General features: G+C 43.5%; 1 protein-coding gene across 13 annotated transcripts in view; it reads left to right on the top strand.

The window, feature by feature from the left end:
• Positions 1-15,922, top strand: part of nrxn2b (neurexin 2b) — a 698,285-nt gene extending 682,363 nt beyond the window's left edge. For 11 of the 13 annotated variants that reach the window (XM_082527645.1, XM_082527647.1, XM_082527643.1 and 8 more), the window contains 2 exons: positions 4,538-4,616; positions 12,869-15,922. In XM_082527645.1, the coding sequence (XP_082383771.1) occupies positions 4,538-4,616; positions 12,869-13,758 (969 nt within the window). In that variant the 3' untranslated portion in view covers positions 13,759-15,922. The remainder of the gene's footprint in view (positions 1-4,537; positions 4,617-12,868) is intronic. The other 2 variants (XM_082527649.1, XM_082527648.1) reach the window with 1 other exon arrangement.
• Positions 15,923-16,171: the final 249 nt, after the last annotated feature.

Raw genomic sequence — 16,171 nt, 5'->3', positions numbered from 1 at the left:
AAATTATCCGGAAGCATTTTAGGATAGCAGAGGACTCTTGAGTGTTGTCTGCCTTTTGGTTGTTACAAGCCTTAATGTGTATTCCATTTGCTGACTTATGTTTATGTTGGGTCATAAAAAAGCACGGTTCCACCTTTAGAGTGCTTTTTATTGCTAAGACTCTATTTTTTAGATAGTGTACACACATTTTAATGGCTCCATCTTTATGATTATTATGCACCTAGCTCAACCAAGTGTATTGCCACAATAGACAAAAATAGCATTAAGGATATATGCTGGCGAATCAAAAGATGTTACCTATGAGTCACTATGCATGTACTTTAATGATCAAACAGGCATTTTTCTGTGTGTAGAAAAGCCTAAAAACATTAGCGCTGATCATACAGGTGGTCCCAGGTGTGGTACCTCCTCTGTCCCCCAACCCAAAGGAAAGACAGAATAAAGCAACAAAAGAATAACTGTGAACACAGCTGTAGTCTAGCAAAATTAGGCAAAACCTCTTGAAGGGTGGAGGATTACATTGATTTTTACAACAAGCTGAGAGGCACCAGACTGTATGAAATCATTTATATTTGCTCTTTTAAACACCAGGCTCTGTCCTGGGAACGTGCCTGTGGTGAACTGGAAGTGTTGTTTGTTTTCATATTTGTGGCAGGAACAGCAGTTGAGGGGGAAATGGAAGAAAACAGTGTATTTAGTGCGAGCAGCGGTGTGTATCGAAGCTGAACAGACAAGACGGAGCAAAAACCCATACACGACTCAAACTCAATCAGAATCACAGACTATCACTGTGCCTGGCGAAAATTTGGGATACGTGAGTCACAATCTTACAGGGTATATGAAGACAGGCGTAGCCAATGTGACATTATCCATTGGTTTGTGAAGCTCTATTTTTGAAGGTCTAATTTGAAGGGGGAGGATCTGACTTAGAGCCCGTGTGCTGTTATGGTACCAACTTGTCAGTCGTCAAAGGAGCTTGCAAAGAAAAGCGTCTGGACTTCTTTAAGTTACTTGAAGACGTTTCACCTCTCATCCGAGAAGCTTCTTCAGTTCTAAGGTCAAATGGTGGAGAGTCCCAGATATAAACCTAGTGGGAGTGACCCCCCACAGAGGGACAAAAGGACCCCCTGATGATCCTCTAATCGCCTGAGCCAAGGTGTGAAACTGGGTGTGGGTCCCAATCAGCCAGAGTTTCGGGTGAGCTCATTGTGAAACCTGGCCCCACCTTATCATGCGAATTCCTGAGATCAGATGGCCCAGGATGTGAGTGGGCGTTAAGGCGTCTGGGAAGGGATCTCAAAACTGGATTATAGATGGCAGAGAGTTGGTGTCGTAAACCACCGCCTCTGTTCAAAGATGGTCGCTCACAGTGGACATAGATGGCTTCCATCTATAATCCAGTTTTGAGATCCCTTCCCAGACGCCTTAACGCCCACTCACATCCTGGGCCATCTGATCTCAGGAATTCGCATGATAAGGTGGGGCCAGGTTTCACAATGAACTCACCCGAAACTCTGGCTGATTGGGGCCCACACCCAGTTTCACACCTTGGCTCAGTGGATTAGAGGATCATCAGGGGGTCCTTTTGTCCCTCTGTGGGGGGTTACTCCCACTAGGTTTATATCTGGGACTCTCCACCATTTGACCTTAGAACTGAAGAAGCTTCTCGGATGAGAGGTGAAACGTCTTCAAGTAACTTAAAGAAGTCCAGACGCTTTTCTTTGCAAGCTCCTTTGACTATGATGACCTGGATGACTGAGAACCTTCACAGACAACTTGTCAGTCCCAATGTACGCCCACCCAACCCTGCTTTACCATCCTTCCTGACACTGATTCAGAAAATAATTTACAAAATAAACATCACATTGTGTTCGATAAGACTCGACACTTTAGATCATAAACTCGGGACTTATTTTGCAGCCAGTTAAACCTTCAGTCCAAAGCATAGACAGCTGTATTAGAAAAGTAGCTGGTTCTTTGGTGAAACAGAAATTAAATGACAAGGTCCATACAGCAGGAAACATTGAATAATGCCACTTAAGAGTCTGTTATGTGCAGCATTAATAGCAGTTGAAAACTAAAAATCAGATAATTAAGAAAACCAACTTTTCTGGAAGAAGTTTAGATTAATTCACAAATCTTTAGGTTTTTGTTTCTGGGTTTTATTGACTAATCATTTTGAATTATATGGTGCTGTAAATCACCCAGGAGGTGATGGTAGCTTGGTTTACTTTAGCGATTTGCTTGTTTTTGTCAAAATAAAAACTTTTTTCCACCTAAAAAGAAAAGAATGCAAAAAGAGAAGGTCCTCATGGAACTACATGATTCCAGATACTCCCTGCCTGTTCAGTGGCCATGTCTGGTTCACCTATTTGAGACAGAAGAAGTGTAAGTATACAACAGTTTTATGGACTGTGCCTCATCCTTTAAACCCCAAATGTTTGTATCTACAGTAAACATTTTCTGTCAGTTAACAAAAGCTTTCATTTTTATACTTACAGTACAGTCAGAGTTCGCAGAACTTTCTGTAACTTTACACATTTATTTTTTCATAATTCAAGCCCAAAGAGTTGTGCTGATAGATTTCTTCCATTGCATTTCTTTTTCTTATATTGAAATATCTCAGTGAATAAATGTGCACTTAAACTTCTGTACGTCAGCATAAATGGAAGTTTCGCCAGTCCAGCCGCTTAAGATCGAAGTGAGCTGTATGTGGCTCATGATGTGACTTTAACATCCTTGCTCTAGATCCGTCACAGTCATGTGGTCAGATTAGGAATTGTTGCCTCGTTGTTTTTCCTGTTCTTCAGATGGATAAAAAAACAAACATGGCAATGGTGTATTAATGCAGGAGTGGCAGAATCTAACTATATATGAGCAGAAACTTAAATTTCAATTTCTCCAAAAGCTCTGAGCTACCCGCCGCGCTGTAGCTTTGATCATAGTGGAATAATGTGCTTTGATGCTTAGAATAAAAGATCTACCTTTTGATGTGCATGCGGGGGTCTGATTTATTCTGCTTTTTTACCCCTTGATACTGTGGGTTTCCATGAAACAGTTGGAAGTCATCACTTGTCTCGATCTGACCCAAATTTGGTGTCAGGATGTTATAAAACTAAGATCACAAGCCTCGCCCTTGCTGCTGTCTTAAGCTGAGAGCACTCCCAGGTGTTTGCCATCTCTCTCTGATTTGTCTGGATGGATAGAAGATGGTTCAAAGTCCTTGTGGATGCTGCTTGGAGATAGTCAGCGGGGCTGTTTTGGATGTTCCAGGGGGGTCAGGTAAATTGGGGTTTAAAAGTGTGTCACAGATGTTGCACGAAATTACAGCCATCATAACTCCAGGAGGCTGAAAAAAACCTTTTGAAATTCAATCAGTAAGACATTGTGTTATAAAAACTCCTTTTTTCTTTTCTTTTAGCTTTTATGGCCACAAACACAGCCCGACGTGTGCATTTATTGATGTCCTGGTTGTTTAATTTAAAGGAGTGCACATTTTAAAGGATTCATTATGCGCTGTTTATATCGAAGCAGCTGCATGGATGGAATACGAATGTAAGTGCATGCGTGATGGAGATGTTGCTGGGAAACTGAAACGGGATCATTAGGACCATTTGACAGAGCTAGGTGATGTGAACACACACTCAAACGGACACAGCGTAATTAATAAATGATTATGCCCGTGCCATGGATTAATAACAGAGCGAAAACTCTGCGAGGCAGTGAATCAGTTATGCTGATAAAAGCCCTCCATTTTCTATCAGATGACCCCCATCTTGAATAACAACCAGAGGCTGAGAGGAGGCGAGGGCAGGATGTTTGGGTGTCTAGACACGCAGCTGTGTGAGTCATGCAGCAGTGAGGACAAACCTGGGCTACTAAATTGGAACCACCTTGTCAGATTTAATCTGCTTTCATTTCAAGACCCCCGCTGTTGTACCCGCTGTACTTGTAAACCCGGCACAACAGGCTCCATGTCTACTGCTTTCTTTATCGCCTACTTCAAATGTCTACAAGCTCAAGGTCAAAAATAATCCTATAGAGACCATAATGGAGATAATCTACTGCATGTGCTGAAAAGTAAAAACAATTGTGCAATAGAGCCTTCAATGTCTGACACTTTTGCCCACTCAGTGGAGCTGACGCGCTGTTTCGACAAGCTGCACCTCTTTGATCGGCGGCGTTGGGTCAGAAAGAGATTGTTTCACTTTGGTTTCCCTCGAGCTCTCCATCTTTTGTTACATAAGTATACACGGGTGCTGCTCATAAAGCACTGCCACCTCCATATTTTCAGCTCTTGTGCCACAACTGCTCAACAATAAATCTTCATGTTGTAACTGAGTTACAGATAAGAGTTTTCCCCGGAAGTTTGCTTCTCGTACTGCAGCTGCACACGCTTCTGTGAGACTAGGCATCGGTGGAGCCGAAGACCTTCACTGTGACTTCCAGAGACTCTTAATCCGCTTAGATATTCGGTGTATCCTCTACACAAATAAAATTTGTCCTGACTGTATCTCCTCCCTCTCTGTTCTTCCAGAATTCAGACGACCTCCTGGTAGCATCGGCTGAATGTCCTAGCGATGACGAAGATTTGGAGGAGTGCGAGCCTGGAAATGGTGAGTCAGCTCAGGGAGTTCTGCCTTTGTTGTGTTTTATCTGGAAACAAAGTCAGCCTGAAACACAAAAGCAGAGTTACCTAGACTACCTCAATGTCCCTTTCTCCTCTTCTAAATGATACCTTGTGACTGCGCAGCCCCCCTGTATGCAGCTCTGATTGGCCAGATGTGTACTCTCCGAGTTTTTTTTCTTGTTGCTTTTTAAAGCAGCAGGCAGTCAGCAGCATTGTGGTCTGTCAATTGCTCAGCCATGTGGTAATACCTGGCATTTTCCCAGCTGTTGCACCAATCCCCTGCCCCGATTTTAACAAGGCAGGACAGTTCCAACGTGGAAACACAGCTTGTTCTGCATGGCGCACAGCTGTAGCTTGGCAGACCTGGTGGCTGAGGCACTGTTAGTGTGAACAGAGGGTCAAGCAATGTTCTGACACCATGTTTGGAGGTGGAAGTTAAAGGCCATGTGTTTTACTCCTTGCCGCTGTGGTTTCTAGCACTAATAAGCTGGCCATATTTAAAAACTGCCAAGAACCATGCCTGTTCAGTGAAAAAGTGAGATTCAAATTACTCGTGCAGCTACAAGTCAAGGCTTCTAAAACTCCAAGAGTCAGAAGATATGCATGTCCACATTAAATTATGCAGTATTTCATCCTTAAAGATCTTGAGTGACAAGAGTTGTGTGTTTAATGGGTTCACAGATTTGACTCTGGTGTGGGTGAAACCTTTAATCAAAGCAGAGCCACTATGACGCCACTGTCAAATAATAGAAAACATTAAATTCCTGGAGCATAAAACAAGACTTGCTAGCGACTACTAGCTATAAGCTAAGTGTGGTTTTATTCAAACCTGCCTTAATGTTCTGAGATAGGGCAAACCGTTGTGTAGCTTCAGCAGAACATGCTTTATATCAGCGGTCCCCAACCTTTTTTGCGCCACAGATCAGTTTATGCCCGACAATATTTTCACTGACCGGCCTTCAAGGTGTCGCGGATAAATACAACAAAATAAAACTAGTACCGGTACCGAAAAAAAGAAGATTTATTCATAACACACGTGAAAAGACCCAGGAAAACCGAGTAAACGATAAAAACGATAACAAAATAACGCTGGAAACCGATAAAAACCCTGAAAACCATACATTTCACACCCGAGCCTCAACTCTCGCGGCCCGGTACCAAACGACTCACGGACCGGTACCGGTCCGAGGCCTTGGGGTTGAGGACCGCTGCTTTATATGATGGAAAAAGGGAAAAAATGAAGAGAAATGCCATAGTGTACATTGCTTAATAATGTATCTGATGACCCGTCATAAAAATGAGAAAAAACAAATATTTTAGAAATCTGTCAAAAACACGTTTAAAACTAAAAAATTACTTTGTTATTTATTAGTCAAATAACAAACTATATTCATGTTTTTATGTCTGAATTTGAGCCGGCACACTGGGCTTTCCCAGAAATGAATCAAGGACAATATTCAACCACTAAAACTGTTCAAGAAAAACAAAGATGTGCTTTTTTGTTTGTTTCTATTTTTTCCAAAACACTAAGTTCAAATGTTAAAATATAATAATTATATTTTAGTATTAAAATATCATTTTGATTAAAGAGCCTTGTGCATACTGCTGGATAACTTTAATTTTATTTATACATTTCCAAATCACAACAACTTTTTTAAGGCAAAGACCCTGAAATAATACAGAGAAAACCCCAACAGACAATCCCCCTATGATCAAGTGCTTTGGTGATAGTGGGAAGGAAAAACACCTTTTTAACAGGACGAAACCTCCAGCAGAACCAGGCTGGGGTGATATTAGGTCTTTAAGAAAATTATTATTTTCTTGTTATAGTAATAGATCTTGTGTCATTACAGACACATAAGAAATGGTTTTGGTAATTACCAGTACTGTTAGGACAGCTGTAGCATAAACCTGGTACTGACTGGTGGTCTAATAAATTTGTTAAGCAGTGTATGTGCTCCCCGAAAAGCACTTGAGTTACCTTGAATAACTGTAAAAGTTTGTTGTAGGATTGTGGATTAGTGGTTTGACTGGTGGACTGTAAATGGCAGCAGATTACAACATTTATCAGTATGTTTGTGTTGGGAGAACCTGATCTGAACCAGTGCTGAGAAACTTGAGTGCAGCATTTTCCTGCAGTTTTCTCTGTAGGTGGTTGGGACTGAAATAGAGACTCAATACCCCTCTTATCAAAAGAAGAAATGAGAGTTTTTTTTGGTTGGATGCTATGTCCAGGCTTAATCTCCCATGAGGAAATGCAACTCACTATCTCTCCCTTTCTCTCGCACGCCCCCACAAACACACATACGGTGTCTGACATGCTCACCTTTCCACACAGGCACTTGTCTCTCTCACTCTGTGGGTGTAAAGTTTTCTCTCTGCCTCCGACTCTCCCGAGCAACAATGAACGCGCTTGTGCGTACACGCGCGCGCGTGCTCTGTATCACACCTTCCAGATGCCACGAGAGTTCCAGCGAAGCGAGCCGGCGGGGTCGGATAAGCCTCTGTGAAAACTGTGGACGAGGAGAGCAGAATCAACATTGTCTCCAAAGCATGTTCCCCCTCCATCACTGCTGCACAAACACAGGCCTTTAGTCATTGTGTGATAGGACCAATTCCCAGTGTTTTCAATTACATGTGAGTGTTCGGCTCGCTGTTATTGAACTGCCTTCAGGAAAGAAGGAGAGAAACATTTTAAAGGCAGCTGTGGATTTTCTGTTAAGCAAAGCTAGATGCAGTGGTTATGAATTGATGAGGATCGATACAACTCCTTCATATATACAACCAGCTGAGCTCCATCTGCTTACCTGCAGCTGGTAACACCACAACACACAATTCAAGAGATGCAGCTTGTTTTTTCCTTTTCCCTTTTTTCCAAAACTGCATTTGGTGGAGGAGTGTTTTGGCTGTGTCACGCTAAATGAGAGTCCTCAACGTGAAACGCTCAGACAGTGATTGAGGGGTAGCTGCTGTTGCACATTTGCTGACAAGCTCAGAGTGGATGCAAAATAGACAAAAGCACAGGGTGCAGAGAAGAAGACCTGAGGAGGAGACGAGCGGGAAGGACTGGCTTTCATTGAGATGTGCATCACGTTCCTTTGCGCTCAAAGCAGAACAGAGGAATGGGGAGAGGAGAGAAGCGGAGGTACAGAGGGAGCCTGCGAGAGAGAAGGAAGAGGAAGTGAAGGAGAGAGTGAAATTCCCATGAACGATTCCTGGCGTTCCCACCAGGCTAATTAAACTTTGACTGTTAGAGAGCCTTAATTACATCACCCAATTAGAGCTATGGTTTCGATACTTCAGTGTTTGTAATGAGTCTCTGTCAGAAGGGTGACAAGCTAGGAAATGTGGACCTCGATTACAAAGCTCAATATACCGAGCAGAAAATGAACAGACAGGAAAAAGTCTCCAAAGATGCATATGGACACTCATTTGCTACACATATAATAACTATATTTCACACTAACAAACATATTGAGATTCTATCCGTCCAACATTAAAGCTGTGTCTTTTTGTCTCCATATATCATGTTCTGTCTGTTCTCTAGCCCGACATGACCTCACTTTGCTTTTCTCCAAGCTACTTATCAGTCCCAGGATGTTGTAGGCTCTATATCGGTTTTACTCTGACAAGATCAGAGCTTTGAGGAGCTCCTCAATAATTCATCAGACAGCATGCTATAGAGACAACCTATGAATTGCTCTTCTTAGGCCGAGGAGTGAAAATAAGAGATTGGGTGATAGATGAGGGATGACCTGGAGCCTCTCGGTCCCCCTCCGCATTCAATGTGACTCAGAGCCAAGTCGATGGGTTTGGGTGTTAGTTATTTGTCAGGGTGATGCTTTATTGATCGCTCTTAGCTAGTAACAGGCCCAAGTTTATCAATATAGGTTCCACGGGTTGGATCCTGAGCAGTATGGATGCTTGAACCTGCATGACAGGATGCTTTCTAAGCGGTACATCATCCTTTCAGGGTTCAGGCAAGTGTTACTGTCCAAGCCTCTACCCCTACTGTGTCTGATTGGTCAGATTTGGAACGAGCCTTCTGATTTGATCGTTTTCTGTGGAAAAAAATAATGCAATTGAGTAAAGGTCGCATCAGCTCCATGATGAATGCTTGAGTTTGCATGAGTTATAATGAAACGTCTCCCAGCTACCATAGGGCGAGACGGGGGGTACAGCCTGGACATGTTGCCAGTCTGTTGCAGGGCTTTAGGTGATTGTCTTTAATTATCAGAGTTATTTTACAGTACCAAAAATATGGATCACAGTCTTAGTCGGGATACCCAGTCACTGCAGAGGTGCTCAGTCAGCCTAATCACACAAGCGAAGAATGCATTACTCAACATTATTCACATGCCTGTAACCATTTTATTTCATTACTGGTCAATGGTGCATTTTTGTCATTTACAAAAAAATTATACATATTCTGCAAACTACACAAAAGTGGTTTTTGAAATTCTAATTAGAACCAAATGTTTTAGGGAGGATGGCCTTTTTCCTTGTGTTGCATTCTGAGTAGGAAATCTGGCCGCTTTAGCTTCAGATTGTAAACAAATGCCCCGGAGCACCATGGAGAAACATGATGGTTTGCAGATTGTCTGAACCTCTGACATGGAGATTGGAGACTGGAGACTTTATTGCTGCACAATATGTGACTCTGAGTGAGATACAATATGAGCAGGGCATCATATCTTTTTTGTCAAAACAAGTCACTTCACCTGAGAACAGCAGCAGCAGTTTACAGAGCCCCGCATATAAAGAAGCAGGTTTGTTCCCTGCACCGATTATAGGGCCACCTATTGTAGCGGGATTCAGAAGCAAGAAAGGGATAATATATTATGCTCGGACACGCAGTTAGATTTTCCATCTGCAGCCTAATCGAAGCTGAATTACAGAATGCTGAAACTCCAAACAACCTTTTTGCTCTAAATATTTCAAATAGATGTGAGCGGGGTGATGTGATCAGCAGAATAACGATATTTGTCAGGAGACCGACGTGGATGCATCAGTATCCATCTGCCCTGTGCTTATTTTGAGTAAATAGGAGGGGTGGGGGTGACTCACACTGGCAACGCAGTGGAGAGGCATGTGGGTAAAGATAAAGGAATTTCATCATTGTGGACTAAACGTCTGCCTCAGCTGTTCAAATCAACAGAGTCAAACTCAATCAATCAGGCTGAATATCTGAGTCTCTCCCGCTTTAACGCTGAAATGACAGAGTGGGAATGTTAAAGAAACAGACCCCCACACGTGGGAATCATGCCTAATTTTTTTTTTTTTTTGGCATCAGAACTGGTCTCAGTAAATCCCAGTTTGGGTCTAATGGCTTTGATGTAAAATAATACGCATTCACCTAAATATTTTATGCTCACTTTCCTGGGTTTCCTCTGGTTTACATCAGTCTGTGGTTCTTGGCAGCTTTCAGCAGGAGAACACATGCAGGGAGATTTGTGATATGTATCCCCCACCCACCCCACCTTCCAACCTGGCTGTTAACAGCACCAGAGCTGCATACAGGGACCACACAGTGCAGTGTCGGAAAGCCAATTGAAGTTGCTGATTGGTTTTAAATATTGGTGCAGTAGGCTTAGGTCGCACAACAGGAAATGAAAAGATGTTTCACTTGATAACTGCCTGGAGGTCTGACATGTGGCTCACTCTGTGTATGAGGGCTGAGGTTCATTACTCTGCTAGGAGCTGCTGCCTGCCAGTCATATGGGATAATGCCATGAGGCCTTCAGGCTTTGGCTCCTAAAAACTAAGAGGACAGCAGAGCGATGTGGGTCACTTGCTTGAACAATCCTTTCTATGTACACTTGTGCATGATGACTCTGAGCCTCCCGTAAATATTTAATAACCATTGTAAGCGTCACTCCGAGGGGCTCCTATAAGCAGACTTTAAGCAGGGAAGCACAGTGGTCCTGATTCCTGAGGATTACATTAAATGTTTATTGTAACAGGGGCATCTATTTGCCGTGTCAGCCGCACGTACAGTAAGTAGGACGCACTGTGAGCAGAGGTAGCTTCTCAGTAATGGGCAGGCTGCACACCGAGCAGCAGGTATGAAGCTCGAAATTGCACTCGCAGCATCTGCGCCACGCAGACAGACGGCAGAGTAAAGATAGCAGCGCTAACGTCTTCTCGTCATCACCCTCACTCGCACATGCGTCCTGTATCTCTAGGAAACGATCTTCTCTGCGTTCCCAAATCGTTGGCCCCACCCCCCTCGCTGGAGCGACTTTGACGAGTTATCTTACGAAACACAAAGATTTTCTTTCTTTCTTTTGAACGCACTGGGGGAAATCCTACTCGAAGTGAATCTGCTTTGTTCCTCAAATGTGCCGCCGCACTCTGCTGTCCTCTCGCCTTCAAGGTGAAACTCATCCCTCAAACGCAGACAGAAAATGTATGGGAGAGAAATAACTTGAGCATTGCCATGGAAACTAGCCTTTCCAGTAGTGGTGGTGAAATAATAACTTAGAACGGTTGAAGAATTACTAAGTTTCTTTCTCCTTTACAGCTCTCACATTTTGCTTTATTTCAAGGAGTTTCTCTCAAGTGTGTTGTTATATGCTGATATGTCGCAGTGGCTTTGTTAACCCAATGCATTACCTTTTTTTTAACAAAGCCTTTGCCATTCTTTAAGTGAAAATGTGGGGGTTTTGTAACTGACCAATGGGTTTGGGGGTGTTTGAGTGCTGCTGAGCTGAATAAAGGCCACAGAGGAATTCTTACAATCCCAGAACCTCCTATTAACCATCCCCTCCCTTCCCATTCATTCCTGAAACGCCTTATCCAGCCACTCTCTCCCACTGAGTCTCCCTGGTTTACCTCATCAATCGAACACAGAGCCAGAGTCATGATTTTATGCTGGTGATGTTGGCATTTCTTTGCTTATGTTTTGCTGTTACCTTCCCTTTTGTCCCCCTCCAAGATGTGTTGTAATCTAATTCACTCTGCAATACTTCTCAACTGTTTCCTTTACTGACCCTTTTGCAACACTGGACAGAAAATTGAGTGTGTAAATTTACTGCTATTAATATTCTATTTCCTGTTGACACACTCCTGATATGTCTAACCATTTCAGTCTATGATACAAGGATTCCTCTTAAATGCACCTTTTTTCCCCCAATAATCTGAACTGAAGCAAAGTCGAAGCTTATTTCGCACTGGGCTAAAATTGCATAACTGAGGCTTGAACTGAAATTCTGGCTCATTAAGACTTTTTTTTAATGTTATTTGTGTTGATGGCTGTTTGAAAAGAACATCATTCCCCCATGTTTAACGTGTGGTGTTTGGGAGGGAAGTGGGCATGAGGGAGTCATGATAAAAAACTGAGCAGTATTATTTAATACTCTGTTACTCAGTGCGCTGTAGTGTAGTGCACTGAGAGTTTGGGTTAAGAATTAGAGGCATCAGTTTTCTGCAGCCGCTCCTGAGGGTTTGCATACAGATTAAGCTAATTAGAAATGAGCCATAGAAGCCACCATGCCCAAAAGGGGAAAATAGGATTGAGACAATTCTTCATGTGAATTTGGGGGGGGGGAACAAGTGAATAATGCAACAATACATTATTATTCTTTTTTTTTTGTTACATTCTGATTATTTTTCACCCAATAAAGAGACAAAAGAGGAGAGGAGGTAAACAATGGTGGGGGTGGGGAGGGGAGTTGTTTATCACTATCCGAGAACAATCTTACACAGCTTTCTTTTTGTAATTTTTTTTTTCATGCAAAAATCATGCGGCCAATTTGTTGATGTAAGTGACCTGAACCTCGTGGTTTGCTATCTTATTTAACCAATCACAGCAGAAACATCTGAGCGTAGTCAGCGTAGGTAGGACTAGAAAGGTTAGCAGTGAAGGATAGGCTGTGTAGTACAATAGATGTTACGTTGTTCAGTGTAATTTGTAGTCTGCTTTTACCTTGTGTTAGTGATATGACATGTAGGAATATGCAGCACAGCGAAATAGGTCAGAACAGTCAGGAGCAGGTGCAGGCTAGAGTATATTCTTACATCTTGTTTTATAATGCAGCTCAAAGTTAGTCAGCATATTAACTTTTTAAATAGAACAGACTAAACTTGTAGAACTAACCTCATGTTAAGCTGTAGTGCTGTTCTAATACTGGTGTTTCTGTAACATTTGAACTGTCTTTCTTCTGTTGATCTGGAAGTCGTCTCTCCCTCAGGTGGTCTCTAACACTCTTTTCCTTCGTTGTCTCTTTCTTGTCCTAGGAGGTGAATTAGTGTTGCCCATTATTACAGTGGACTCCCTAGACCCCCCATCTATCGCCACCCACTACCCAGTAATACCCCCGCCCCCCACCACTTACCGCCCTTTCCTCACCCTGCTTGAAACCACCAAAGAATCCCTCCCCTTGCCCAACGGCCGGCCCCCTTGCCCCTTGGACCAGGAGGACTGCGAGGAGACCATCGAGGTGTCGGCGTACGGCTCGGGGGAGATGACCGAGTCAGATGACGAGGACTATTACAAAAATTCCGGCCTGGTCACCGACAGGACTGTCCTCCCCCCTCCCCCGGCCGTCGAGGGTGGCGTCCAAAACCCCCGAGACCGCCATTTCTCCCGCTTCCCCAACTCCCGCCCCCCTCTCTCCTCCACCCCCACAGCCAACCCCGATCAGCTGAACCCGCGCATCAAGTCAGCCGGCGGCGGCAGCAGCAGTAGTAGCAACAACATCCCTGCCGGGAAAATGAACACCCGGGACCAAGTGCTGCTGCCGCCGGCCCAGCCCTCTTTGGATCCAGGCCACCGTAGAGTCCCAGGTATAACCTATCCCCCAAATTTCCCTCATGTTCCCACTCCAGACCCCACGTCTCCAGAGAGAGGGCTCCCGGGTGCCGTAGAAGTGCAGCAGTCGAGCAGCACCACCGGGATGGTGGTGGGCATCGTGGCAGCCGCTGCCCTCTGCATCCTCATCTTGCTGTACGCCATGTACAAGTACCGCAACCGCGATGAGGGCTCCTATCAGGTGGACCAGAGCCGTAACTACATTAGCAACTCAGCCACACAGAGCAATGGGGCCCTGGTGAAGGAGAAACAGCCCAGCACTGCCAAGACGGTCACCAAGAACAAGAAGAACAAAGACAAAGAGTACTACGTCTGAGGGAGTGCCGCCGTGACACACAGGGGCAGACAGCAGAGCACTTAGAAAAGGAAAGAGACGGCGGGGAGAAGGAGGGAGAGAAGGCAGTATGTGGGAAAACTGCAAACACATCACAGTGGCTAATTCATTTCAAACTTCAAGTATTGTCAGGTGCTCATATGTGTTACCAGTTCATCTCGAATCAGAGGGAGGCAGCGAAATGAGATGGCACAGTGACATCACAGCTCTCCTCACACATTTCCACATTGCTTTGATTGATTAGACTAAACTTCAGTTGCATTCAATGCTAACCACAGTGTGGATTTAAGGAAAGGCTATTACATCTCTACACATACCGTGCCAACAACCACGTAGCAAATGCTGATAAAGCAGTGATTCATGGGTTAGCCTGAGTACTGTAGGAAAGCATCGCCATCAGTATTTGTGTCAAGGCCTGTACTTGATTCTGAGGAGAACCTGCGTCACCTTAGACAGTATCAAACAGATTTTTTTTCCAACCAGGCTCGAATTAGCAGATCAATATACTGCCAGCTTAGAGAAACACTGTGTCAAATCCAGCTCCTCCACCTCTGTAAGTGTTCGACACCTCCGATCTCTCGCCTCTCATCGGATCTCTCTCTCTCCTTCTCGTTCACCCACGAACTCTGTTTCTCTCCTTGTCTACGGTGCCCAGCAGCCGATGCGATGTAAACTCTGCCGTGTTTCAAGCATGTAGTATTCATTTACGAAAAAGAGATAAACTGTTTTTCCTTTCTGTGGAGTTTAAAAAAACAAAAAAAATATGACGCCGATGACTGATGATCGTAACAACATTAAAAGTAGCAACTACGTGAGATGCCACCGCTCCAACCTAACGGATGCTAAATTGTACGTTTAGCCGCCAAAAACTCATCGAGGCCAAAAAAAACACCCCTTTGGTCGTCCTTTGTTCCAGCAGATCTGTGTCATGTGTATCTGGGGCTCTGAGGTGCCCCCTAGTGGGCCAGCAGAGAAACTGTCACGTCCTTACAAGTTACTAATCACCGAAAAACAGAAAAAACCTCCAGCAAACAAGATGAACTCTGTTCTATATAATTATAAATATATGTATAGACGTTGCAGAAACATATGGACCTATGTGAACGAATCAAAAAGTGCGTTTGCTGAGACGTGCACAGCAAAAGATGGGATTCTTGAACAGCTTCACCGTCCAACCCCCCGTTCCTCAGACCCCTGCCCCCCACTTCATGAACAGTGCGGCTGATGGAATGCCTTGCTGCAAGACTCAGTCACTTTGGTTTGCTCTTTTCTTTTCTTTTTTTAAATTTCTTTTCATTTCTGGAGGAATGAGAGACATTTTAGGGAGATTCTGAATTCATTCGTGTTGGAGTTCCACTGTGGAGAGAGATACCTTGCAGCAGCTGAAAAAGAGCAACTGTGTCGTTCGCCCCTCTCTAGCCTGACTGGACTGACGGCAGCCCGCGGGCAAAGCGAACTTAATGGGAAGAGCACACAAATAAAAGGAGAACAGCAGTTCCCTGAAAGATGTACTCTAGTATTCCAATTTTCTCAAGTCTATTAAGAAAAGAAAACTGTACCATGAAAAGAAAAATTCTGAAAAAAGTTTGTGAAATGTCTAAATATTTGACTTTCATCCCATTACTAAGAGAAATGTGTTTTCCCTACTATCATTCCTGTTTGGAGAAAAAAAATAACTGATTCTGGGAAACTGAAATTTCTATGTATTTTCTTTTGGTACCTGAGCAAATATGATTTGGGTTATGAACATCAAACCATGCATTCTCCTTTTCCAGAGGAGAAAATGTCCTCTTTTATCCTCCATCTGTCATCCTTAGCCTCTTTCTTTGTTCTTCATGCATTCCTTTTTCTCTGTAGAGATCGTATGTCCCCGTATCCTGTGAGGAAAGCAGGTTTTATCCATCCTCTGATTTTTATTTACTTTAATTTGTTTTATATCTATTTCTGTCTATATGGCGAGAGACAAGACGGTAGTCATTTCACTTGACGGGCTCCGTCGTTACTCTCTTCTGCCACGTTTGTCTGGTTTCTCTCTTTCTCCATTCTGAGCATACTCTCCCAGTATCTTCCTGTTCTTTCTAAATGTTATTGTAAAGTGTTCCAGTGAGATGACTCTAAATATGTGTACATTAACAGAGGGAATACACTTGGTTATATACTTCTTACTTACTGCGTTGTGTGGTCTGTTCATTGTCTCCTTATTTTCAAATTTGATTCAATCCCCAGGAGGTACTCAGAGGACTGCAAATTGCTTTGAAACAGTTGGATATTACGACATCCGATGGACCAAGTTGCTGGTGAAAGCAGCTCTAATTAGAACCGGACCATTTCTGACTCTGACACCCCGATTAAGATAAATGCTCTGCAAAATAAGTCTGTAGCTGGACCCGTTTTA

Source organism: Aulonocara stuartgranti (genome assembly GCF_965226115.1).
Source record: "Aulonocara stuartgranti genome assembly, chromosome: 3".
In the NCBI taxonomy this organism is placed as follows: domain Eukaryota; kingdom Metazoa; phylum Chordata; class Actinopteri; order Cichliformes; family Cichlidae; genus Aulonocara; species Aulonocara stuartgranti.
The sequence above is the reverse complement of the archived record's forward strand: the minus strand, read 5'-3'. Positions and strand labels throughout refer to the sequence as shown.